Source organism: Gymnoscopelus braueri (assembly GCF_963280865.1).
Source record: "Gymnoscopelus braueri genome assembly, chromosome: 2".
Lineage (NCBI taxonomy): Eukaryota > Metazoa > Chordata > Actinopteri > Myctophiformes > Myctophidae > Gymnoscopelus > Gymnoscopelus braueri.
Window position 1 is genome coordinate 21,105,036 of NC_137604.1, and position 27,416 is coordinate 21,132,451.

Here is a 27,416-nt window from a genome sequence, read left to right on the forward strand (position 1 = left end):
GTATAGTATAATTTGAGAAATAGACATTGTCAGAGAAATTGTGTTTTTATGGTAAAAACAAACATTTAGACTGAGGTTGGAATTATGCCTGATTTATTATTTTCTGCGCAACGGAAATAGCAGATATACAAGCTCACAGCGCGACGCGTTGTGAGCTTATATATCTGTTTTTCTGCTTTAGGGTCTCTGTTAAAAATGGGAAATGAAATGGTAAAACATGGCATTCATAAAATATGAGTGTGTGTTAGTGTGTGTGTGTGTGTGTGTGCGCGTGCGTGCGTGCACGGGGGTTGGCTGGTTGACACTTCTGTAGTGTAAATAATGGCAGTGTGAGATGTTAACCAGGCGTTGATAAGGGCCTCCCTTAGGAATTCCCTCACCTTCCCTGTTTTTTTATCCCCCCCATCTCTCTCTCTCTCTCTCTCTCTCTCCCCCTCTCTCTCCCTCCCTCCCTCTCTCTCTCTCCCTCAGCCCGTAATCACCCTGGAGGGAAGCGTAGCGTGCACGTTCTCTCGGGAAGGCATCAACACAGTCACCGTGCAGGTGTCCGCTGGGAGCGCTATTCTGCAGGACAGGAAAAACATCGCTGTCCACGGTGAGCCACTATTCCTCCTCCTCCTCCTCCTCCTCCTCCTCCCCGTCCGCTGGGGGTTTAATACAGCTCTGCAAAAACACACTGACAAGAAATGCCGTCAGGGTCCACTTTAATGAGACTTTCCCCCTTTTTTTCTTTTTTTTCTTCTTTACAAAGTAAATACTATCAGTCTCGGATAGATTTTTAGCTCACTCCCTTGGTGGTGAATTAATGGCCGAACCTTTGCATTTAACCCATTAAGACCGGGAACATATCTGTATTTTAAGATTTCTTTGGTTATTAAAAAAACAGCAGATATAGATCTGATATTTTTTGAAAAAAATATTGAAAATTTGTGCAAATCTTTGAATACATTTTATATTCAAATCTTTGCTTCTGGGGGTCCCTGGAACAAAATATTTTCAGACGGAGGTCCGCGGCCAAATACATTTTGGGCAGTCCTTGACATTAAAAGGTTTAGGAACCACTGATATATAGCAACATAAGTTTTTTTTTTTAAACAGTTAGGATTTAGAAGATATTTGTAGAATCCCCAGAAGTAATAAGATTTGAGTTACAAATGTTTGCCTTAAAAAAAAATATATATAGAAAGATTTTCACGATTTTTCAAAAATATCAGATCTACAAGCTCATAGCGCTATGAGCTTGTAGATCTGCTATTTTTGAATAGCCCAAAGAAATCTTAAAATGACACACAGATTCCCCGGTCTTAATGGGTTAATGGTAGCAGGGGGAATGAAATCCTTTTTTACGAGGCCTTTCTGTTTGTTCGTTGTGTTTTTGCAGAATACTTTAGATCTGTTTGTTGGTTGTGTTTTTGCAGAATACTTTAGATCTGTTTGTTCCTTGTCTTTTTGCAGAATACTTTAGATCGCATCTGCTGGCCTTTTCGTCGAACCTGGACGACCACAACCCGGACGTGCCTGAGTGGAGGCTGGACGTGAGCCGGGTGATCAGGAGGGCGCTGATCCAGGTATAGTGCATCAACGCTCCTGGCTTTGATTTCCATCAGTGGTGATGGAAGAAGTACTCGGATATTGTACTTAAGTAAAAAGTAGCAATACCACAATGTAGAAATACTCTGTTACAAAGTAAAAGGCCTGTGTTCAAAACGTGACTGGAGTAAAAGTACAAAAAGTAATTGGCATCAAAATATACTTAAAGTACTAAAAGTAAAAGTACAATTTATTTTTGAAAATGGCAGATCTACAAGGCCACAGCGCGTTGCAATGCGACGCGTTGTGGCCTTGTAGATTGGCTATTTTCAAATAGCCTATGCTGCATAAAATAGGGCTAAAGTGGTTCATTTATGTTTTATAATATAATGATTTATATCTGCAAAGTAACTAGCAACAGCACATTTCTAATAATTGTTGCAAAAAAAAAAGTAAAAGTACAATATTTTGCTTCTTGAGATGTAGTGGAGTAGTTAAAGGACAACTTTGTTTTTTTACAACCAAGGTTTATGTTTTAGATTGTAATTAAAGTAAATAAAAGATGAGTGTTACATTTTTTAAATGTACTGCTTTCTATAGTTTTAGCAATTTTCGCAATCTTTTTTACAGTGGGCGGGGGCATTCTGTCCGGTGGCTAAATATGTCTTTTTTTACACAATAACCCGGCGTTTTCTTTATTATTATTTACAGTAGCTCTTCTAGCCCCCAATAACTCACATCTGGCCATCAAAGACCACAGGACCTTTTTTATTGTGTAAAAAAGGCATATTTAGCCACCGGATAGAATGCCCCCGCCCACTGTAAAAAAGATCGCGAAAATTGCTAAAACTGTAGAAAGCAGTAAATGAAAAAAAAATAACACTCATCTTTTATTTACTTTAATTACAAGCTAAAAGGTAAACCTTGGTTGTTAAAAAACAAAGTTGTCCTTTAAGTAAAAATACCGAAAATTGGAAATACTCCAGTTAAGTAAAACGTACCTCAAAATTGTACTTAAGTACAGTACTTGAGTACTTACAGTAGTTACTTTGCGCCATTGGATTTCATAGGACCTCGGGGGGTCGTTTGAATAGAGCGTGACCCCCGTGGCACCCTGAGAGATGAGGCTGACTTTTATGATGATGAATGACAGGGCAAGGGAAGATGAAAGAAATCATCATTCTGAATGGTTTATACTTAGTTGCGCGACACGGCAAGCAGCCAAGTGTAAATCAGGCATAATGGCGGTGACCTGGCCTGTCATCAACATAGAACTGGGCTCTAACGTAGAGCTCAGAGTTCAGGGCCATGTTTGTGCAGTTCAAACGGCAGGGTGTTAGTGTATGGATGAACATATCTCTGTAAACGCCTGAGGTTTGCAGTATGCAGTGGTGGAAAGTACATTTACTCAAGTACTGTACTTAAGTACAATTTTGAGGTGCTTTTACTTTACCAGAGTATTTCCAATCGTCTATACTTTTACTTCTACTCCACTACATCTCAGAGGCAAATATTGTACTTTTACTCCACTGCAATTATTTGAAAACTTTAGTTACTATCATATTACTTTGCAGATATAAATATATTACATTATAAAACATACATTAACCACTTTAGCCCTATTTTATACCTAGGCTATTTTCAAACGTTTTAGTACTTTTGCTTTTGGTACTTTAAGTCCATTTTCATACCAATACTTTTGTACTTTTACTCAAGTTGAATTCCGGACTTTTACTTGTAACAGAGTACTTTTACATATCAGTATTGATAAACTTTTGAGTAATTTTTCCACGACTGACAGTATGCCATCCTCAAATCAGGTGAAGGGGGGGGGGGGGGGGGGGGGGGCTTCCAAATGTGATAAGCATGCCATTTTAAGGCATGTGTCAAACCCTCAAATAACATGGTCAGGGCAGAGATAATTCTGCCTTTATTCACCGTCCTAGTCATATTCATTCATTAGACATTAGATTGTTTATTTATTTATTCATGTATGTGTGTATTTTCTTTGAAGGTATTGAAAATATATATGTACGTTATGTCACATGCACACACACCGCTAATAGAGATTGAAAGCACTATGCAAAATAAGACTTCATTTATTTCTGCTCCATTATGGAATAGAGTGACGTCATTCTGGGTTCACAATCGATCTCTTCTGGGAAGTGTCAATGAAATACATGAAAAATATATGTATTTTTATAATATACTACACTATATGTTAAATGGCAGTGAGTCATGCAGTACAAGAGTCAGGCACCCTGTCTTAAATGAAAGCAGCACACACACACACACACACACACACACACACACACACACACACACACACACACACACACACACACACACACACACACACACACAGTAGTGAAGCTTAACATTAATCTGTCCTGATTGAATGCAACGCCACAAATACATCAACTAGACCTTTGGTTCTCAAAGTGGGGTCCGGGGACACCCAGGGGTCCTTGGGTGGGGTTCCAAGGGGTCCCCAGCAAAAGTAGTTAATTTTAGCAATCACAAGCATTTTAACCACTTTTTATGCATTGGCTATTCAAAAATAGCAGATCTACAAGCTCACAGCACGTCACTTCCTGTTGTGCTGTGAGCTTGTGTATCTGCATTTTTTTTTAAACTTTTTGGGGATTTTTTTTGTTTTAAATTTTAACACAAATCTTCTCTTCTGGGGGTCCCTGGCACAAAACATTTTCAGAAGGGGGTCCGCGGGCCAAATGCACTTCTTTCTTGACCCAAAAAAAGTTTGAGAACCTATATATGAGCTAGACCAGTGACATTTTCATATGAAAACCCCCCCAAACTGATATATATTTGGCCACGGACCCCCATCTGAAAATATGTTGTGCCCGGGACCCCCATAAGAAAAGATGTTCCACAAAAAAAAAAATCTCCAAGCTCAGTTGTGAGCTTTTAGATCGGCTATTTTCAAATAGCTTGAAGTAGCCTATCTGTATATATATATATATATTTTTTTTAATGCTACAGTATATCAACTTAATTTAGCTGGAGACCCCCTGGGATAGCCTGGTAAACCCTCCCTCCGGAAATCTCAATTCCATTTCATTTCAGGAGTGAGTCTGGCATGATCCGCCTGTCTGCAATATTGGCTGTGCTGGAGTTGGGCGGGAGTAATACCGTTGACTGACAACCCCTTCAGCCAATGATAATTTTTCCCCTTCAGCCAATCAGCAGTTCACCAGTCTTAATGTGACGCGACGGGACTTTTGAGACAGCCATACCCAAAATGGGTTGCCTTTTTCGGGTACAATGGTGTCACTGCCCGCCCCTACCGGTTCTCAATTATTATTTTTTTAAATAGGCTTTGTCATGATTAATTGACCACATATATGAAGTTAAACAACTAAATTCTATCCAAACGATATCTTATAAGTAAATTCCGTGCCTCAAAATAGAAGTTAGAGAGCTTTTTGAAGTCAAAAAATAGCGGAGAATTGGCCGCACAAGAAAAAGATGGCTGCCGTTCGTGTTTTGGGCTCACTCGAACTCGCCACCTGATTGGCCAACGTAAGCTGTCAATCACAGAACAATGAGCGACGACGCTGATAGGCGCGGCCGTTTGGCATACACAGCCAATATTGCAGAGAGGCGGTTCATGCCAGACTCACTCCAGGAATCAAATAGAATTGAGATTTCCGGAGGGAGGGTTTACCAGGCTACCCCTGGGACTCCCTCAAGCACTTTGTGAACCACTGAGCTAGACATGCTGGTGAAGACCTTGCATTCATCCCTTTAAACAGAATAAAACATGATCCTCCATTCCATGAGGATCATCATGACCCTCATGTTATTCTGTCAAATGCCCTTGTCCAATGACATGAGAAAAAAATGATATTTTCTTTGTGCATAAATCCATCCATTGTGTATAAATAAGTATAAATCCAGTGATACTGTAAAAGTCCTGCATTCAACATTTTACTTGAGTAAAAGCACAAAGTTGTTGTCATTGAAATGTACTCATTATGCAGAAATGGCCTATTTCACAATCATATTAATGCATATTAACAAGGCACTAATGCAGGGGTCTTCAATGTTTTCAGGCCAAGGACCCCCTAGCTGAGTGAGAGATGAAGCAGGGACCCCCTCTATATTGTATAAAAATGTGTTTCAGATTACTTTTTTTTTGTCGTTTACTAGGTCTGCTCTTCTTTCCCTCCACACCTATACCTCTTTGCCAAAAATAGCCGATCTACAAGCTCACAACGCCTCGCAGCGCGAGGCGTTGTGAGCTTGTAGATCTGCTATTTTTGGCTAAAGTTCTCCTCAGAAAAGGGATGCTAGTGGGATGCTAGTGGGATGCTAGTGGTTAAGGGGGAAAAAAATCATATCACACAAAGATTTGGCGGACCCCCTGTAGTAACTCTGAGGACCCCCTAGGGGTCCCGGACCCCCTGTTGAAGACCCCTGCACTAATGTGTTCATCACTGTAATGTTGCAGTCGGTAAAGGAGCCGTTGATGTGATTGACTTCACGTATTGCTGTAATCAATACACCATAATTCATCTGTTAGTATTTGTAATAATAATCGAACTCTACAACGTAACTAGTAAATGGAAATACTCAAGTAAAAGTACCTCTACAGTACTTATGTTGTTGTCCACAGCTGTATAAATCATATGTGGTTCAGTTAACTCACATGTCGCTCTTGTTCTTTCCCCATATCACCTGTTCCTGTATATTCCTGCTGGACTCGAACCCAGGCCACAGGAGTGAGAGAAGACCTGCTCCTGGTCACCGTCCTGCCTGGGAAGCCCACCGCCTCTGAGTTCTATCTGGTACCGGACAAACAGTTCACCGAGGCCCGGCCAGAGAAGAGCTCTGCTCATTTAGATCAGGTAAAGCAACGTTTTGTCTCTCAAAAGTACAAAGCACTCATTATGCAGAATGTTCCATTTAAAGTTTTCAAATGTATAAAAAATCTTTTGAAAATAGCCGATCTACAAGCTCACAATGCGACGCATTGTGAGCTTGTAGATCGGCTTTTTTCAAATGGCCGAAATGTATATAGGGCTGAAGTGGTTAATGTATGTTTTGTGATAATAATCAAAATCTACAAAGTAACTAGTAACTAAAGTTTTCAAGTAATCGTAGTGGAGTAAAAAGCACAATATTTGCCTCTGAGATGTGGTGGAGTAAAAGTATTGGAAATTGGAAATACTCAAGTAAAGTACAAATAACTCAACATTGTCCTTAAGTAAAGTACTTGAGTACATGTACTTAGTATACTTTCCACCACTGCTAGCCACGCTAGCCCTACCTCCCTGTGGGAACCCTCTGGACACGCCAGGCCCTCCAGGTGACCTTGACCTCTGAGGCCTTTTAACCAACCAATGTGGAGCAACATCTCATAGTCATTTAGAAATTGAAATAAACAAAAAGCTACTTTTTAATTGACGTAGCACCCAGCGATATCTATTTTCACACAGAAGCAAGTGGGTTTTTCCACCGATCAGTAAAAGTGGGGTGTGGTTGTTTTCCCACCTGGAGTGGGTTTTGGTGCAAAACAAATGCTTGTAATGGATTCTGAATCGTGAAAACACCCTTGGGTTGACCCCTCACATCGCTGTTGTTGTCGGGGCAGAAACCTCTTATCTCCATATTCTAACTTTTTGTGCTTTTTCGTAAATGAACGGCCTACTTGATCATACTACAGCGTCACACAAAAGCCCCAAAAGTAGCAGATCTATAGAAGCTCGAAACACAGCGCGAAATCGGGCTTGTAGATCTGCTACTATTGCTGTCTTCAGGATTTGAATCCTGAAAAGTAACGGTTTTGGACATATGAGGTTTCCACCTTACAGAGACGACAATGCTACTTAACCCTTTAAAGACCGGGAACGCATCTGTGTGTCATTTTAAGATTTCTTTGGGCTATTCAAAAATAGTAGATATACAAGCTCATAGCGCGGCACCGAGTGCCGCGCTATGAGCTTGTAGATCTGCAATTTATTTGAGAAATCATGATTTTTTCGAATATATATATTGTTAAACAAACATTTTTAACTCAAATCTTTGCTTCTGGGGGGATTCTACAAATGTCTTCTAAATCCAAACAGTTAAAAAAAAAAAAAAAAAAAAAAAATTGCTACAGTATAATATCAATGGTTCTCAAACTTTTCCATGTCAAGGACCCCCTTGTAACAGAGTTAAAAATGTTCGCTATGGAAAAATAGATATTCAAAGATTTGCACACATTTTCACAATAAAAAAAACAAACTTATAAAGACATCTTAAAATGACACACAGATGCATTCTCGGTCTGAAAGGGTTAAGGCAGCTGCCATGCTACCTTAGGCAGCTGTCATGGGCTCCTCCTGGGGGAGTTGAATTTCAGTGTTTTTGAAATGTTGTTACTTGACATGTTTTCAAAAACAAACCGGCGCAGACATTTCTTATTCCAAGATTGACCATCTCTCTCATAATATTCCCTGACTATCTTTCAACGTTTTAAAGAGAGAGGGAGAGAATAAAACAACATCTTTGCCGTTGGGCAGAAACCTCTTATCTCCTTTTTTTTTTCTCGTAAATTATCGCCCTATACTTGATCATATACTACAGCGTCTCGAGTATCAAAAGCAGCAGATCTACAAGCTCGCAACGCGGCGCGAATTGACACGTTTGGAGCCTGTCGATCTGCTACTTTTTGCTATTTTAGAATTTGAATACTGTAAGAGACTAAATATTCATGTTTTTTTTACATTAAAGGTAGGGTAAGTATTTTTTAGTTTTTTTTTGTTTAAAAGGTTAAAGTACTATATTCTGTTAGTAATCATTGCTATAGAGCGTTTGTTCGGTCACAGGGGTCTCTCCAGCCATTCTAGTAAACAGAATATAGTACATTTTCAAGTAGGTGACAAGTTTTAAGCCAATCAGGAGAGAGCACTGAAAATGCATTTTCTGTTTAATAAAGAGCTGGAGAGACATGGGAGAGACTCCTTTTACTGAACAAACACTCTATAGCAATGAGTACTATCAGAATATAGAGCTATTTAACACTTAACCAAAGTAAATCACTTACCCTACCTTTTAATGTTTTTTTATTAATGTTATATTATCAATGAAATCTTAATGTCCGACTGGTGGTGGCTGACTATCCACTCCCTGCGGTATTGTCTGTAGTAATTGTCAGTGCGTGCAGCACTTTATTCCAGACAGGCATGTGAGTGGGTGGGTGGATGAAAGATAACCTTTGTTGATCTTATTCAACGTCAGATGATGTTTGAAGGGTTTGTACAGGAGTCAGGCACCCATGGCAGATTATGTCATGTTTTTTTTTTATTGCTGCTGCTTGGTGTCACTGCTGGCTGCTGCCATGCATTTTCTGGGAGCTTATAGCAGTGGAGGAAAAAGTACTCAAATGTTTTACTTAAGTAAAAGTATCAATACTGCAATGTAGAAGTGCTCTGTTACAAGTAAAAGTCCGGAATTCAAAATTTACTTGAGTAAAAGTACAAAAGTATTGGCATCAAAATATACTTAAAGTACCAAAAGTACTAAAATGTTTGAAAATAGCAGATCTACAAGCTCACAACGTGTCGCGATGCGACGCGTTGTGAGCTTGTAGATCGGCTATTTTCAAATAGCCTAGGTATAAAATAGGGCTAAAGTGGTTCATGTAGGTTTTATAACGTAATCATTTATATCTGCAAAGTAACTAGTAACTAAAGTTTTCAAATAATTGTAGTGGAGTAAAAGTACTATATTTGCCTCTGAGATGTAGTGGAGTAGAAGTAAAAGTACTGAAAATTGGAAATACTCAAGTAAATCAAAATTGTACTTAAGTACAGTACTTGAGTAAATGTACTTAGTTACTTTACACCACTGGCTTATAGTCACAGCTCCCTCCTTAAAATAAGCCCCCAAAGCTTGAGTTCTTCTCTCCTCCAGCAGATGTCAATGTTGTTCCACTGAAGCATGTCCGGGGTATTTTAATGCAAAAAAAAATGGAAAAAAAAGTCTAATTCCGGAACAACGCCTGAGGAATCTTGACGATAGACTCATCAATAAGCCCGACAAGTATTCACAAGTCATCAAGGGTAACAACTTTTAAACCCCCTCAAGTCACATCTTGGGGGGGGGGGGTTCTGAGTCTCAAAAGGAGCATAAAAAAATCCAAGACAAAGAGATTGTCACAGCTGATCAGACCCGCTAAATCACACGCGTATCAAGATGGACTGCATTAGCTTTGAGCCTAACATAATAGATAGGCGACTGGTAATAATGTAAGATCTGCTCTTCACAGGAAATATTCCACACAGGCGTGTCTAGAGAAAAAGGAACTGGAAGGAAATCAATTTGATTTCTCCCCCCCCACACACACACACACACACACACCTGGCTGATGCCATGGCAAAGACCCCTCTTTTGCACAGCCCTGCAATAAATCTTCATTCAAGGTTGACATCTTGAAAGTGTAATGCGTTGGACTGCTTATTAGAATGTATAATAGATTTACTGACCCTGCTATACAGTGGGGAGAAAACTAATTATTCATGGCACAGTCTAAATTTAAACCACTAAGAAATACAGGGAAATGAAGGAGTAGAGAAATTACTCATATCACAATTAATTTGGCAAATGAGGCAGATAAGATAAATGAAGCCTTTATAATAGAAAAAGGGGATTTTGGGGAGAGAAATTGAGGGGATTTGTTTAGTCAGTCCTTTCATGTCCTCTGTTTGCAAACCTACTTTCTGCTTGATGCATGAATGAAGCCCGAAGATGAAATAGAAAAGGTACAGGTTCAATGATATCCCGATATCATATAAAAAGAAACCCTATGTCATTTTTATGCTCACTGCAGCCCTTCGGGGTATAGATTTATCATAGTATGAATCAGACCATCTACTGTATGTGGAGAAACCGTTTATGACCGACAAGATTGAACTCCAATTCTTTTATAGTTTACCTTCAGGTCAGGGTAATCTGTCTGATTTATGTCAAACTTGCAAGTTCTTAGAACAGAATGTTTCGTGTCGCTCTAAAAAGCAGACATTAGGCATGTAATTAATTGAATTCATACTGCAGTGGAACATGGACGCACTCAAAGACATAAATAGCTAAATGACGTGCAGGGTTCCTGATAGGTGCACTATCTGACATTTCAGTGGGTTGTGGCTACTTAGTTAAGCAATAGTCATCGAGTTGATTAAATTGAATCAAAACTGGGTTAACACTGGCTATGCATCCCATGTCTATAATACACCTACTTATAATGCATTATGATCTACTTATAACACTGTATAAGTATAGTTATAAATACTTATAAATATGCATAATGCTTTATATTAAACAATAACCCTAAAATGTTTTATAATTATGGCCACTTATAAATGCATTGTAAGCTGCTTACAATACTGTATCATTACAGTTATAAGCACTCGTAAGCTCTCATATTGCAATTGTAACACATTAGAAAGCCTGTTATAATGATTTATAAAGTCAAGTATTATAATACTTCATAATTGCTGGGCACTGGCAGACTCTCTATCAATTATCATAGTTGTAATACCTTATAGTCACTGTTATAATGCATTATATTCACTGTTAAAATGCATTACACCGTGATTATATGTCACTCAGTGATACTGACCATGATACTGACCATGATGCTGACATTATACTGACATGATACTGACCATGATACTGACCATGATACTGACCATGATACTGACCATGATACTGACCATGATGCTGACCATGATACTGACCATGATACTGACATGATACTGACCATGATACTGACCATGATGCTGACATGATACTGACCATGATACTGACATGATACTGACCATGATACTGACCATGATACTGACCATGATACTGACATGATACTGACCATGATACTGACCATGATACTGACCATGATACTGACATGATACTGACCATGATACTGACCATGATACTGACCATGATGCTGACATGATACTGACCATGATACTGACCATGATACTGACCATGATACTGACATGATACTGACCATGATACTGACCATGATACTGATCTTTACTTTTGGGGGGTTCCCCCCCAAAAGTGGGGAGCCACTTTTGAAAAAGAAAACACTGATTTAGATGCCGTCTCTCCCTCTCAACCAGCTCTCGGAGGTTTTGCTCAGTGCCTTGAACCAAAACCTAGTCCAGTTCACCCTGCGGCCTGGGGTCCAAGTCACGGTGTACGCAGCGCACCTATCAGCCGGTAAGGCCCAGCACCTGTTTAACCACACATGTTATATATATTGTTAGAGTTGAAGAGGAGGCCTTATGGGAACGTAACAATGAGAATGTAGAAATGTAGAAGGCTTTAGAGACATCTAGATATACAGTAATAGACAGCCAGGTGTTTTTTTGGACCCGGTCAACTAACAACCCCCAACCCTGTGTGTGATTGGCTCCCCAACATGTAGCTACACAGAGACATTCAGAGAGTGAGCATCGTTACAAGTATGTGTGCCTCTTCCTATTGGGGATGCTGCTACTGTCCTAAGAGCTTATAAGATAAAGAGTAAGAGAAGTCAATACTACCGTATTAAATTAATTCACATACTGTTTCACATAGGGGTACATTTTCATGTTGCCTGCTTAATGCATGACTTACCGTAGCTTTGCCGCGGAAATACAGATCCTTTTTTTATTGATTTATACTTTGCGACTCTTGTCTCCCCTGTCTCTGCAGCGCCCCTAGTGGACACCGGCGCGAACCACAGTGGCTCCGCCATGCTAATGCTGCTATCGGTAGTGGTTGTGGGCTTAGCTGTATTTGTCATCTACAAATTCAAAAGGTATAGTGTTTATGACTTGACATTTCTATTTAACCGGTCGAACCCCTGCTTTGATAGAAAGGTTGTGAGTGCTGTGTACGCATGTTTGAAGGATCCTGGCAGCTCGGTAAACAAAAGCTGCCAGCGGGGATGGAGAGTAGTTGGATCTGCTGTCTGTCAGCGTAAAAACCCGGCGGCCTCTCAAGTCTCAACAGAGAACTGGCCTTTCTCTCTGTTCAAGGAGAATCTTGTTAAGATTCTTTTGTGGCTGCACTCTTTGCAAATTAAATGTCAGTCAGCGTTGCAGCATTATCAATATTTAGCCCATTGAGCCTGTCTGGTTGACCTTTCGGAAATATTAAATTATTTCTCAGCAAGGTGCTTAAAAAAGGACACCAGCTTTTAGCGACATCTGGCAGAGAAATAGCGATAGCATCAAGACACCAGCCTTCCATCCATGGATGGTAATTAATATTTTCACATTAGGGCTGCAACTTTCAATTATTTTCTTAACTATTATTCTATTGATTACTTTTGAATAATCGAATAATTGATTGATTAACTACTTGAGCCCTATTTTATACTTTGTCGTACAACACAAAAATAGCAAAAAATATATCTTGTAGATCTTGCTAAAATCCCCCCACCAAAAGTTTGTAGAATTTAATTGTTATTATGTTTTTATCTATCTAAACTACATTAGTTTGATTAACTCCTAATTCAAAAGCACCACTTGCCGGTTCTGGTCAGACATAATTAGGACGTTTTCACGATTCCAAGATTCCAAGATTCCACGTAGCATTGCAATCTCTTTGAACCTCAGACAGAGTCCATGTCCTCTTTTTTTATTTGTATTAGCTAGACTTTATATGCCTTTATCCCTGGGCCTCATTGTAAATCTTTCCTCAAGGAAGATCCCAGGCCTCAACGTCTATGCGCAGATGCAGAACGAAAAAGAACAAGAAATGATCACAAGTCCAGTAAGTCCAACAGAGAGCACACCCAACGCACAACGGGACCTGGTGACTTCTTTGGAGATGCTGGACACAGAGTTCAACACGCGGCCCATCGGTAAATATGACCATCCTCATACATGTTCATCCCGTCACTGTCAGGGCAGAAACCTTGTATCTCCATATTTCAACTTTGTATGTGGCGCGAAGCGATACGTTGTGAGCTTGTACATCTGCTATTTTCACTAGTTTGGGTCTCGGGGAGATATCAAATTTCTAAATATAAGCTAAAAAGTTTGGGAACCCCTGTTCTAAGAGTGTTACGCAAAAAAAGTAGCAAAAATAGCCAAGCTCACAATAGCGTTGTGATGCGATGTGAGCTTGTAGATCAGCTATTTAGCTTTTTTTTTAATGTATTTTTATTTATGAAAGTTGAAGTCAAAGTGGTTGAGTGTGTCTGTGGGTTTTGTAGATATTGAACAAAGGAAAAGTATTAACATGTGCTTGTGACAAATGGACGTTGGAACACCGGTTACTTGTTTTTACCAGCTTGCAAAGCATGCTGGTCTATGAAGAGACTGATCTACTAGTCATCCATGTGTTCGACATGTGTTGGACATATTCGCGACATGTTTTCAATTTTGGCTGTCCTTTAAGCCAATGGGGATACTTTCCCATACTCTGAACGGGCGGTGTCTAGACCTGTCTAAACCAATGGGGAGCCAGTGTTGCCAGATTCTGCGAAACAAATCAGCAAGCTGGTATACATGACTGAGTCATGTCTTGTTTTGTTTTTTCATTTCTTGCAAAGCGACGGTTTTGGACATACAAGGTTTCCACCTCGACCGCATCAATCTGCAACTATATCGTGTTTTTGTTTAGTTGTTTGTGCTGCTGTTGTTTCCATGTACCAGTCATTCCATGACACTCATCATGTGTTTCACTTTGTTTCCCAGGAGTTAATGGGGTCAGTTCAATAACCCACGTTTGAGCAGTGGGAAAAAGAAAGTATGATGGATGTTCTCTTCTAAAACTCAACTTGTTTTCCCCTAATTAACTACTCACCTTGGCGTTCCTATTTTGGGCATTTCATTAGAGGTGAACATTTTTAAGAAATGTTACATTATTCTCCCCCCAAAATAAAGAATTGGGGGGAGAAATTGCTGATCCACAAGCTCACAACACGACACGATGGGACACGTGGTGAGCTTGTAGAACGCTAAAAGTATTTAAAAAAAAGGCAATCTACAAGCTCACAACGTGTCACGATGAGACGGGTTGTGAGCTTGTTGATTGGCTTCAACCATTAAAGGGATATTTCACTTTCAGATTTGTTTTGGGTCATTTCATCGCCTACTCAGGCCTTTGTGAGCACCACGGACAGTTTTTAAGTTGCTTAATTCAGTATTTAGATATTTGATATTCATTTCATCAGACACGCCCCCTTCCTATACAGACCCATTGTAACTTCAAACTCCATTTTAACCATGATAGATTAATCGAGGACCACCCGTCCTTGGTTCTGGTGACTCATACCGCCCTCCTAATACGTGAGGAAGCCGTGTTTTTTTCAACTTTTTTCATTTATTTCTAAAAAAAAACATTTGGAAAATGAAAAAAAGAAGAATACAATAAAAAGATTTAATACAATAAATGAAAAAGTAATCGAAAAAACATGCCCCCTTCAGGTATTAGGAGGGCAGTATGAGTCACCAAAACCAAGGACGGGTGTTTTCGGTGATATGATAAAATGACCCTTTTTTTAAAAAAAAGTGAAATATCCCATTAACCCCTATAGAGCATCGCAGTTCCCGCCCACTTCCTGGTTTTTCGTGGTGCCGGAAGGAACAACTCAATGCATTTTTCCCATTGACATTTCCAAAAAAAATTATATCTATTAATTTAAGCCTCGAATCAAGCCATCATGACATGACATGAATCATGACCATAAAACGTTTGATTCTGTGATTTTTCTTTTTTGAAAACGGCAAAACAAAGGGTATTTATTAAATATAGTATATCATATAATTAAATATAAAATAAAATAAATCACAGAAAAAAACGTTTTATGGTCATGATTCATGTCATGTCATGATGGCTTGATTCGAGGCTTAAATTAATAGATATAAATATTTTTGGAAATGTCAATGGGAAAAATGCATTGAGTTGTTCCTTCCGGCACCACGAAAAACCAGGAAGTGGGCGGGAACTGCGATGCTCTATACGTCGTTGATCGGGGGTTCGTCACGGCTCTCTTCTTGGCCCACTCCTTTTTTCCCTCTGTACCAAATCTCTTAGCAGGAAAATGCGAGCTCACAGCCTATACAGTAGATCTGCTATTTTTGGCGAATGTTTGCTGATTTTGTGCAGAATGTTCACCTATTATGACGTGCCCAGATCAGGGTTCAAGTGGGTTTTAAATTGGTTAACTTTAATCTACCTCTGGGTAATAAGCTGTCCACAACTTTTAACTCCACTTTCATCATGTTGTTGTTCTCATGGCCTGACACACTAACTGAGGAATGGCTACCATTATAGTGTTCGCTTTTCTCCCGCTTTTATTCTGCTATCGTGTTCTTGGAATTATAAGGTCATAATGAAAATTGTTACGTTAATGGAGATTTGATTTGAGATTAAAGGATACATCAGTGTGATAATGTGATAATTGCATAATAATCTCTAAACGACCCCAAATACGGATGGAACCTCACTATTCCAAGCTCACAACCATGCTTCCCATAACTTTTGTGTATCATTTTGTGTATCATTGTCTTTGTTTCCTGTCTTGCTCTTCCTCTTATCGTAATCCAAATCAACAACCCTATTCCTTTCCTGGTCTGTTAACCCATTAAGACCGGGAACGCGTCTGTGTCATTTTAGATGTCTTTGGCTATTCAAAAATAGCAGATTTACAAGCTCATAGTGCGGCACTCGGTGCCGTGCTATGAGCTTGTAGATCTGCTATTTTTGAAAATTCATGAAAATGTGTGCAAATATTATTATTATTTTTTTTTTTAAGCGGATATTTGTAACTCAAATCTTTGCTTCTGGGGGGGTCCCTGGAACTAAATATTTTACAAATGTTCGCTTTGAAAATACATATTCCAAGATTTGCAAAAATGTCACGATTTTACAAAAATAGAAGATCTACAAGCTCATAGCGCGGCACTCGGTGCCGCGCTATGAGCTTGTAGATCTGCTATTTTTGAATAGGCATAGAAATCTAAAAATGACACACGTGCTGCGTTCCCGGTCTTAACTTCAGTTGCTCTTAGCTGATCTGCCCAGTAAAATAATAAAGCTTTAACAATGGTGGTGACGTGAGATTAGCATCCAGGTAATCAGTCTCAAAACAGTACAAACCGAGTGGCAAGGAAGCTCCGCTGGATATGAAGCCAATAAGGAAGTGCTTCTCAGCACTGCAATTCTCATTAATGGCCTAGAAGGGGTCGCTATTTCCCCCCCCCTGCTGGCTGCAGAAGTACCACGCCGTTGATTACAATGTGGATTTGACCGGACTTTACCTTTACCTTAGTAATCATTGTCATAAATACTTTATGCTTTCAGTCGCTAGTTTTAACTCTTTAACTGCCAGAGTAAAGAGTGTAATAGTGGGACGCTATACTGCCGGCGAAAACAAGTGATTTTTACTGACCTTTGAAAAATCATGGAATATTTTCCGTGATCGCCGTCCTCACGGAGATGGCCGTCCTCACGGAGATGGCCTCATTACACACACAGGGGTATCTGGAGTCTCGGGGGAAAAAAAGTAGCCGCTTGTGGTAATCCGTTGCACATCCGTGGCCAGTTGAATGTGCCTTAATTGTTGCCGTAAAGCAAGAAGAACGGAGACGTAGTCATTTTCCCACAGGAAATAAACATTTTTTTGGGAAAATGACGTCAGATCCGGGTCTGTCGTCATCTGGCAGTGAAAGCATCATTCATAGGCTAGCAAACAGCGCCATCTGGTGGAAAACCACTGAAAACACAAATCTTGTCATTCTCGTCAGTGGCAGGCTGCGCCTTGGCAGAATACAAGAAAAATTATGGTCCCACTAATTTTAAAATTGATGATAAAGTAGGGTATGCTTCTAGTAGGGCTTCTACTGGCTCTACTGTATGAAGACCCGCCCTCGTTGCCCTTCCAGCCAATAGCATTTGTTTCCGCTTGCTTTTCGGGACCGAAAATTTCAAGGATTTGAATTCGCTGAAAAAAGTGGCTTCAAAAACTTGGCTTCTGTAGAAACCAATGGGTGACTCAAAAGTTGGCGACCCCCCTGTAGTAACTCTGAGGACCCCCTAGGGGTCCCGGACCCCCTGTCGAACACCCCTGGACTACTGTATTGTCAACGTTATACTGTAGATCTTCTTAATGTCGATTCATTCCCTCTCTGTCGTCTTTTTCAAAGGATGTATGAAACCTCACGCACACGTCAAATTCTCAACGGAACTCCCCACGTACATCAACGTTTAAACTGGACCTGGAAGACTCGTCCAGACGTATATCTTGGATTTTGTTCTTTTTTTTTTTTACCATTTGGGACACGATGGTTTTGAGCTTTATACCTGTGCATGACGGTGGACCTTGCTGACACATACTGTGCTCTGTGATAACCAGAAGAAAACTGTGTACAGGTTGATCCGTTCTTCTTTTTACATAATATGTCCAATGAATTCAACATTTTTGATTACATTTATTTATACGAGTCAAATACATAATCTAGAGGGAAAAGCCAGCATGAACTAAAGCGGAAAAAAATATATAATAAAAGTAACGTTTTCTTGGTTTTGCTTAGGTATCCGACATTGTTTTGCTGTTCTATTATGCTAACAGCGGTAGTAGATTATTTATTCATAAGAATATACTTTTATGAAGTATATCATTGAAATGAAATACATGTTTATTTTGTAAATCATGAATGTCTGTTAGAAATGTATGTATTTTAATAACAAATGTCAGACTAAACAAAATATGGTAAAATATGAATAGGATCATTCCATTCCAGTTCTGTCTCTGAAGCTGATTATGGCACAATGCACATTTTGTACTCAAATGTTTCATGTTGCTTTCAAAGTAATAACTCATTTAGATACAGGGTTTGGTTGTCCTATAATTGCTTTGAAAATCGCTGTTAATCTAATGCTCTATTTAAGGATAAATGCCTTTTTTCCCCTATGTTTTGTGCTTGAAGGCAATAGACAACGTGATGGCAAAGGTACTACACAGTTCCTTAGTGCAGGACTTAAAAAGATGCCCAGTTGTCATAATGCAGTACACACATTGGCAACGACAGAACGATGTCTTCACAGAAACAGAAGGCATTGGGATATCACAGGACGCTTTTCATGACAGCGGAATCTTCTCAAAGTCTTCTTCGGTCACCTCCCAGTCACAGCTCACGTCCCTTCCAAGACAGAGTACAATGTATACCGGAACAAATATAAGGTGACGGCTGGAAAGTAATAGAGCTACTGTTATTTTAGGTCAGAGAGAGAGAGAGAGAGAGAGAGAGAGAGAGAGAGAGAGAGGAGAGAGAGAGAGAGAGAGAGAGAGAGAGAGAGGAGAGAGAGAGAGAGAGGAGAGAGAGAGAGAGAGAGAGAGAGAGAGAGAGAGAGAGAGAGAGAGAGAGATGAGAGAGAGAGAGAGAGAGAGAGAGAGAGAATAAGAGGAATGGAACAGTGCTTTTTGGGGACACAAAACACATTAGGGTGTTCTACAGAATAGGCAAATCGACTTCCCAAATAGCTGATGCAGCCAGGTCAAGCTGAAGGCTGGTTAAGGTTGGTGAGACATTTAGGCTAACGTCAGATTGTTTTACTTGAGTAAAATTAATGCCACAATATAGAAATACTCTGTTACATGAAAGACTCCTGCATTCAAAATTTGACTCGAGTAAAAGGTATTAGCATCAAAAGATACTTAAAGTATTTTTTTGAAAATAGCAGATCTACAAGCTTGGCTATTTTCAAATCGACAATAGACAATAGGTATAAAATAGGGCTTATGTGTTTTTTTTTGGGGTAATACAAATCTAAAAGTTTTCAACTAACTGTAGTGGAGTAAAAAGTACAATGTTTGCCTCTAAGACGTTCCTGACCTCTGCAGTAGGCAGCCCCCTGCATCGCCATACTGCCAGCTCATTAGAATGTTGTGAAGGACAAGGAGAAACAGAGCGCAGTGCAACGTGTCAAGCCCCCGTCTTTGCATGAAGGAATCTAACTGATGTGGATCTGTGATTGACAGTTCTCTAAACCTCTGAAGGAGCATTGTTTTGCTACGCTTTGTTTTCGTTCTGTTTAGTTTAGTCTTTCTTTAGTTGTTTTTTTTTTGTTGCTTTTTTTGTTTCATTGTTGATTTGTGGAGAAATGTCCGTACTGAAGGAATAGAATGTTATCTCATGTTGTCTAATAGTACCTTCAAGACAATTACAACAGATGACTATGTATACGTACTGTATGTTTCTTACATGCATGCACACAGACCACACTCTCACTCACACACACACACACACACACACACACGCACACGCACACGCACACGTACACGTATACATTACCCACAAATGGACACACTCTAGAATGTAAATCATGAAAATACAAAATATTGTAAACAGACACTTTAAATGCCAAAAAAAAGAGACTTGGCCCCCTTGTCCAGAACAAGTTCCAGTGTGGATTCAGTGATTAACTATTTAATTAATTTGCTTTGTTTTCCCTGCGTCAGTTATGATTCATATTCATTTGCCAGGTTTAAAAGGAAGTGTACATTTTGATGCCACATGTAAAAATGAAACAAATATCATCTTTACCTTTATTTTACCTGCATCATCTAATGTTGCAGGACAGTTTTGCCTTGCTATGATTTGACTTCTACTGTACAATAGCATGGTGAGGGTATTTTCACAACAAAGACTTTTGACTCCACATCAACAACATAAAAAAAAGTGGGACATTATCAATGTAACTCTGGCTTACCCCCTATAAGTTGTAATCCTGCATACCCCAGAGGAAAGCTCAAGTCAATGGATCTCAATAGACTCACGTTTCAGGATATCTGCGGCTTACTTTCCTCAAATCACAATGGTGTGTGGATGTAGCCTGTAACCACGTAAAAAAGCCAAACTCTAATCTTACCCTTAAAGCTGCAATCCGGAAATTATTTGAATGAATAAACCATTATTTTAACCAAGTCTGTTGATACAATATAACTCTAGTACATCTGCAATGTCTGCAGATACGTTTAAACCCTGGCGTCTGGTAGGACGTCTGCTAGTTGACAACTAGTACTGCCTGAAGCTAATAAGCGCATACGGTCAGTTGACCCAACCCTGGCCAATGAAGTGTGAAGTTCCTCTTGAAAGAGCGGTAGAAGTTTGGTCTCCCACTTTGAATCCCTGGTTGGAAACCAGGGAAACCTTCGGATTGTAGCTTTAACTAACTGTAGGGGATAGGAAATGAATCTGTCCCAGACAGGATCATCGGAGTTTAGAAGAAACATGCTAATGTGCTAACCCCGGAAGCACCTTCTGCTTTTGAAGGCCAACAGGGAAGGAGGACAGGTGGAATGCTAGTGTAGTAGAGTGGCACAGAGCCTCTGTCTGAAGATCAAAATACCTATTGTCTCCCCTTTCGGCTAGTGGATAAGGCTTTGGTGTATTTTCCTGCGCGGGAGACCCCGGTTCGAATCCTGAGTGTAGAAGAGTGGCCCAGAGCCTCTGCCTGAAGATCACAAGCCTTATGTATAGGCGCAAATTAGCCGACAATAGGCAAACATTCGACGAAAGTAGCCGATCTACCCACGGCGCGCCGCAACCCGGCGAGTCGTGAGCTTGTAGATCGGCCATTTCGCCGAAGAGATTTGGTGTTGAGGGAACTAAAAGAGGTCAACAAAGTATATAGGGTTTAAGTTTGAGTTCTGATGACCCTATTTCTCACTCACTCTTTTCCTCTCGTTCTCACGCTCTCTCTCTTCTTCCCATAGAGTTAGCAAGATTATTTTTGTAGAGAAATATTAATAAGGATTAAAAAAAAAAAGTTTTATTACTGTAAAGCTTTTGTATAAGAACAGACGTTAAGGTGTTACAATGTTTTTGTTTGACCTCAACTGTGGTGTGTAATTGTTTTATGCATTTACAATCATATTTATTAAATGGAGAGAAGTCTGTTAACTGTGTTTTCATTTTCTTACAATATTTGTACATAAATACTATGTATTTGCCGAAGTAATATTCAACCTATAAAGAAAACAAATCAAACTGGTGTTTGTATTTTGTTTTTGTCTTTCATCTCCAAGAACTTAACGGTATTGTAAGTGATGTTTTTGTTAAAACAATGTTGTTGTTTTTTGTTAAAAACATTAGTTATATCTATATTCTGATAGTAATCATTGCTATAGTGTTTGTTCAGTAGCAAGGGTCTCCCCATCTCAGATCAGGAGAGAGTACACAAATATTAGCTTCAATTTAGTGTTCTAGTTCCAGTTTTGACTACTAATTTCTTTGTGTCATCACTTCCTATTTCACTTCTTTGTCCTGTATCCTGAATGAGGTCTCTCCTGATTGGATAAAATTGGTATCCTCACTTGAAAATGTGTTTTCTGTTTACTAAAGGCCTGGAGAGACAGGGAGGCCCCTTGTTAATGAACAGACGCTCTAGCAATGAGCTAATTCACTTGTTCTAACAAAAAAAAGGGGGGTGGGGGGATCACTTACTGCACCTTTATTCACCCTCATCTCCTAATCTCCCATTCTTCCTGCTACTCAGTTTGTGGCAGATTTTCCAGCACAAGATGACTTCTAGTTCTATAACTGCTCTTCATCTGAAACAATGATCTGTATCCGTGTGAACACTAATGACCACTTTAATTGCTAGATCCATTTCAACTGCCTAGCATTTCGCTTGACAGCGACACGATAACAAGACTGAAATAGTCTGCCAGGTCTCACCTCGGCTGCCATAGTCTGTTGGGCATGCATGTTTTTAATAGACAAGAGATGGGGATAGTTAGGGAGGTTAAAACTATCATGTTTTGAAACACGACTTGTTGTGATTCCCCTTGTGTATCAGAAGGCGCCGTGTTCACGGTAATTATACATCAGTATTTACTGCAGGTAGATACAATAGAAGATGGATGTTTCTGAGTTACTTTTAGCTCAGTTCAGCAGAGCAAGCTTTGTAACCGACAAGATGTAATTTAACCACAAAAATAGCATGAAAAAATTCATAATGTTCAAGCTCACGAGTCACACTGAGACACGTCGTGAGCTTGTAGATCGGCTATTTTCAGCGAAGATTTGTTGTGTGAAAACAGGAGGGGAACTAGTATAGTGGGCGACTCCGGTCAACTAAGTATAGAGCAGATCCACATCAACTGAATAATGACGGTGCATCCATCAGGCTAAAATAAATACAGTACTAATGTCATGGTTATTCTCACGATGTAGACGTCCAGAGTCTTGTATTTGTCCTTCGCAAAACAAGATCAGAAGGAATGGGGACTGCAGGCCACGGTCTGATACAAAGCCAGTGTTCATGAGAACAGAGATGCAGGGAGGGTGGTCGTGGATGGGGGTTGGGGTGGGGGGGGGGGGTGACAACTCAAGGGACTCGTTAATCGTTTTTTTTTTTTTTGTCCAACGATGCCCGAGTGCCCAGAGGAAAGCAGCAGATTACCCAGAGATCAATGCCAACGGGGGCTGATAGTGCTGACATCTCAAGGTAGAGCACAGTGCAGTGGCCTCACGGGACCTCTGCAGCCAATAAGGAGCTATACAGGAGATACAGCGTGAAGGAGAGCCAGAGACATGGAGAAGTAAATAGCAGGAGGATTACACAACATGTTACGATGTGCTCGTCAGTGTGACTCCTATAAACGCCAGTGGTGGGAAAAGTACTCAAATGTTGTACTTTAAGTAAACGTACTGTATCGATACTGCAATGTAGAAATACTCAATTACAAGTAAAAGTCCGGAATTGAAAACTTTATTGAAAAATAAAGTACCAAAAGTAAAAGTACTCATTATGCAGAATGTCCCATTTCACAAGTTTTCCAAAAAAGAAATATTTTGAAAATAGCAGATCTACAAGCTCACGATGCGTCACATCGCAACGCATTGTGAGCTTGTAGATCGGCTATTTTCAAATGGCCAAAATATATTATAGGGCTGAAGTGGTTAATGTATGTTTTGTAATGATAATCTAAATCTACAAAGTAAATATAGTAACTCAAGTTTTCAATTAATTGTAGTGGAGTAAAAGTACAATATTTGCCTCTGAGATGAAGTGGAGTAGAAGTAAAAGTACTGAGAATTTGAAATACTCCAGTTAAGTAAAAAAAAATACCTCAAAACTGTACTTAAGTACAGTACTTGAGTAAATGTGCTTAGTTACTTTACACCATGCTAAACTGTAAAAGGCAGATGGGCAGGCCCCAAGTAGCCGATCTACAAAATTCCTAATCAAGTTCACAATGTGTCGCAATGCAATGCGTTGTGAGCTTGTAGATCGGCTATTTCCTGTATGTTTTAAATGGCTATGGTGCTACAGCGAGAGTCCTGTACTGTATCTAGCCTATCTGTAGAAATATCTGTAGAAATATCATTTATTCTATTACTATGCATGTAAGGGTACGAGCTGGGTCAAATATTCACAGTTGTTCTTGTCTCAATGTACTTGGAGGCAGGATGGATTTGCCACAATGGACAACATAATGAGGGTAAATTTAAGGTAAAAGGCAATCATGGCCTTTCCTCTAGCACCACCCGTAGGCCAGAATTCCCACTTGCAAACAAGACATCTCAAAATGGAATGGTGGATTGTCATGGGTGGAATATGAAACACAGAGGGTAAACCCTAGTCATTTGAGTGACCCCCATCATCTTTTTCAAGCATTGTCAACATCAATGATCATGATAGATGTTATTGTACCCCCCCTCCCCCCCAGAATTACCAAAAGGGAAGAAAGGCACACCAACGTGGAAGGAAGTGGCACTACAAAATAAAGGTCGTAAGACACTGTCAGTGAGTTAACTCTTTTCTTTAATCTGCCATGTTTTGGCATTAAGCTGTCACAGCTTCTGATGAAGGCTTAACGCCGAAACGTGTCAGATTTAAGACATTGTTTAACTGACTGACAGTGTCTTGCAACCTTTATTTTGGAGTACTGCTTCCCTCCATCCTGGTGGATTTAATCCTATCGAGTTTATCTTGTTAGCTGAGCACCCATGGCCAAGGAGGGCAAATGGAGGATGCGCACCTGGCTCCAGTTTTAGAGGTAAGGGGCACACCTCATGATCTTAGTCGCATCCCTAACAAATTTCTCTGATAGGAAATGTTAAGACAGTCTGTATAAGGATCATAAAATGAGGATGGTCAGGGTCATTGTCAGCAAACAAACAAAAATGGCTGCACTTGGAGACGAGCTAGGAAGCTGACAGTTAATCAAACAATACCAAAATGTTGCTGTGAATTATCTTTATTAACTGATCAATTAAGGACTAAGGACTGTATTTAATGTCATGTCAGGTCTTCAGGGTAGACAGATATTCCCATAAATCCACCCATCCCTTATAAAGTTACTTTGCTAAACAGCCATACCATGGCCTTTATTGTGACTTTGAACGTTGACCGTTTCAACCTAAAAGTTAATCAGGTCTTCGAGGCAGCCTTTTGATCATTACTGCCAAGTTTCATGAAAATCTGGCCATCTGTTCTCAAGTTATTTTGCTAATATTCTCTGCCTATGGGATACAGAGGTCATACCCCCCAGCTAGCTGTGTAGTATCTTGTTTCTCCTGTCCTTCCTGTGCACTTGCCTGTACTCCTGTAGTCCACATAATCTCCACTCACTGCTCCTTAAATGTGCTTAATGCTAGATCCTCAGTCTTTGGCCCCCTTTTCACACCAGTGTTGATTTCATCGACTAAAACTGTGACGAGAAATGTTCGTCAACTACCTCTTTTTCACTGACGAAAACGAAATAAAAACTAAGCTATGATGACTAAAACTAAGACTAAATATATTGACAATTTTGTCGACAAATAAAAACTAGACTTAAATGTTAGTGAGGGACTAGTGGAGAAGAGATCCAGTAAAACTAAAAGACAAGTCATTTTATGTTTGGTTGCGCTCGGGTGTTGCGCTCTGAAAATAGCCGATCTACTTGTAGATCAGCTATTTTCAGAATGCAACCAAGTGTAAAATCAGCCATTACGACGCCATCAAGGCACCGCCAATTTTAGTCGACTAAATCAACTGTAGATTTAGTCGACTATAATCTTATTTAGTTGACTAAGACCAGACAAAAACTAAATCATTTCAGATGACTAAAATATGACTAAAAAGAATTTATTCAAAAGACTACTAAAACTAAATCACTTGCTGTCAAAATCAACACTGTTTCACACCCATTTTGCTGCTCTCGGGAGCGGCTATAGAGTCCAGATGTTGAATGTGGTGAATCTGAGAAGCCGCTTGCATCTTATTATTGCATCAGGTGCGCGCGCCATCATGGGGTCTGTCTGGCAGACACTGACACTGCATTGCTCCTAAGGAAGTATGGTAGCAATCAATTCGTTTCCAATCAAAGCTAAATACCGACGAGGGCCGCCGGTCCTCTGGCCCGCTTTGTCTCTCAGGGTGTGCTCCCTTAACCATTGTCTTCACAGACTTAAACACAAAGCAGTGGAGCAGTGGTTGGTCAAATGTCCACTTCATGTGGTTTATTTAACCTTTCTTTTGCTATATCACCCCTCTGGCTCTTACTGTAAGTAAGCTAAAATATGTATACTGTAGTATTGAAAAATATGATCCGACCCATGTCTGATGTTTTGTGTAGTAATAAAATGCCACATCTTTGCAGATAACAAGTTCGTTAAATTAATTGATTACAAAGACCCCTCTATACCTAAAATAGATAACACATCAGCAACAGCTACTTCAGCTTGTGCCCAGAATATACAGTATATATATGCACGGTATATGCACTTCTAAATGAATTACAGCTTGCCTTTTAACCCCCCTATGACAGCGTGGAGTGATGCAGAGTCCAGATAGGCCACGAGACCGCCCTGGTTGGCCCAGCAGTCCGCCCCTTTACTCTCAGTGCGGGGCTGGTGATAGGTCATTTCTGCCTGGACGACGTCTCCTCCGGTGCTGGACTGGCGCAGACATTCACTTAGGTCCACTACGCCACCCCCGAGGGCCCGGAGCAGAGCATGCGGTGCACACGAGTCCCACTTAAAGGTGCTTCCCTCTGAGAGGACGTAGACATCGGCCAAACCCTGGATCACGCACAGCATCTTATAGCCGGCTCCGGAGGCGTACATTAACTTGTCCGGGCCGCCACACAGAGGGCCCAGCGCTTCCTTCACCGCCTGCTTCTCGCCGGGGCTGAGGACCACCGACAGGCCTCCTCTCTCCCCTCCTCCGCTCTTGGGTCGGGAGACCGAGCAGGCGTTGACGTTTCCACACGACACGCCCCAGAAATGCTCTCCCCTCCAGCAACCGGTCGCTGGATCCTTGTGGTTGAAAGGCTGATTGATGACACCCATGACCGGTTCTCCCGTGTTCCTCAGGTAAACCCCGATGAGAACCAGGGCACAATGCAGACCCGATGGAGACAGGCGGCCCTCTTCCAACACCTCCTCGCGACCGTCGATGTATTGGCTAGTGGCGTCGATAGGATCGATCCAGATGCTGATCTCAGAGGGACTAAGGGGCACGTCAAGATCCTCAGGTCCTGCGACACTTGTCACTGGGTCCTGGTGAATGGCCCGTGCCAGGAGAGACGCTGCCATTTTGTCACCGTCCAGTACTGTGGCCAGGAGCGCTGCCGTCTCCACCTCTGTTGCACATACGGTCACCGTCACACTCTCTCCGAGCCCGTTTTCAAACTTGTTGGACTCCTCTCCGTGTATGAAGCCAGTCATTTCAGGGAACCGGGCTCCGACATCATGGCAGATCATCTCTTGGATCACCACGTCAGCGAGTGTCTTGAAGTCCTGGACAAACTCCTTGTTTTTATCATCTCCAGTTTTCTCTTGAACCAGAAGCTGAAAGAGGGGGACTTCCTGCCTGCAGACCCGAGCCACGTTGGCGGCTTTCTCAGCCACTTGGAGCAGCAGCCGGAGTACATCGGCCAT

General features: G+C 40.5%; 2 protein-coding genes across 2 annotated transcripts in view; one reads left to right on the forward strand and one right to left on the reverse strand.

Moving 5' to 3' along the window:
* sorcs1 (sortilin-related VPS10 domain containing receptor 1) overlaps positions 1-17,940 on the forward strand; it is a gene marked incomplete at its 5' end in the record, with an annotated part of 274,435 nt that extends 256,495 nt beyond the window's left edge. Inside the window, 7 exons of the mRNA XM_080441450.1 lie at positions 472-595; positions 1,456-1,568; positions 6,267-6,401; positions 11,661-11,760; positions 12,238-12,343; positions 13,233-13,393; positions 17,685-17,940. Coding sequence (XP_080297576.1) covers positions 472-595; positions 1,456-1,568; positions 6,267-6,401; positions 11,661-11,760; positions 12,238-12,343; positions 13,233-13,393; positions 17,685-17,749 — 804 coding nt within the window. The 3' untranslated portion in view covers positions 17,750-17,940. The remainder of the gene's footprint in view (positions 1-471; positions 596-1,455; positions 1,569-6,266; positions 6,402-11,660; positions 11,761-12,237; positions 12,344-13,232; positions 13,394-17,684) is intronic.
* An 8,330-nt stretch (positions 17,941-26,270) lies between these two features.
* Positions 26,271-27,416, reverse strand: LOC308102843 (inositol polyphosphate 1-phosphatase-like; the record flags this gene model as incomplete). The annotated part of the gene is made up of 1 exon (XM_080452697.1): positions 26,271-27,416. The coding sequence occupies one exon, from the start codon at positions 27,414-27,416 to the stop codon at positions 26,271-26,273; it is 1,146 nt and encodes a 381-aa protein (XP_080308823.1).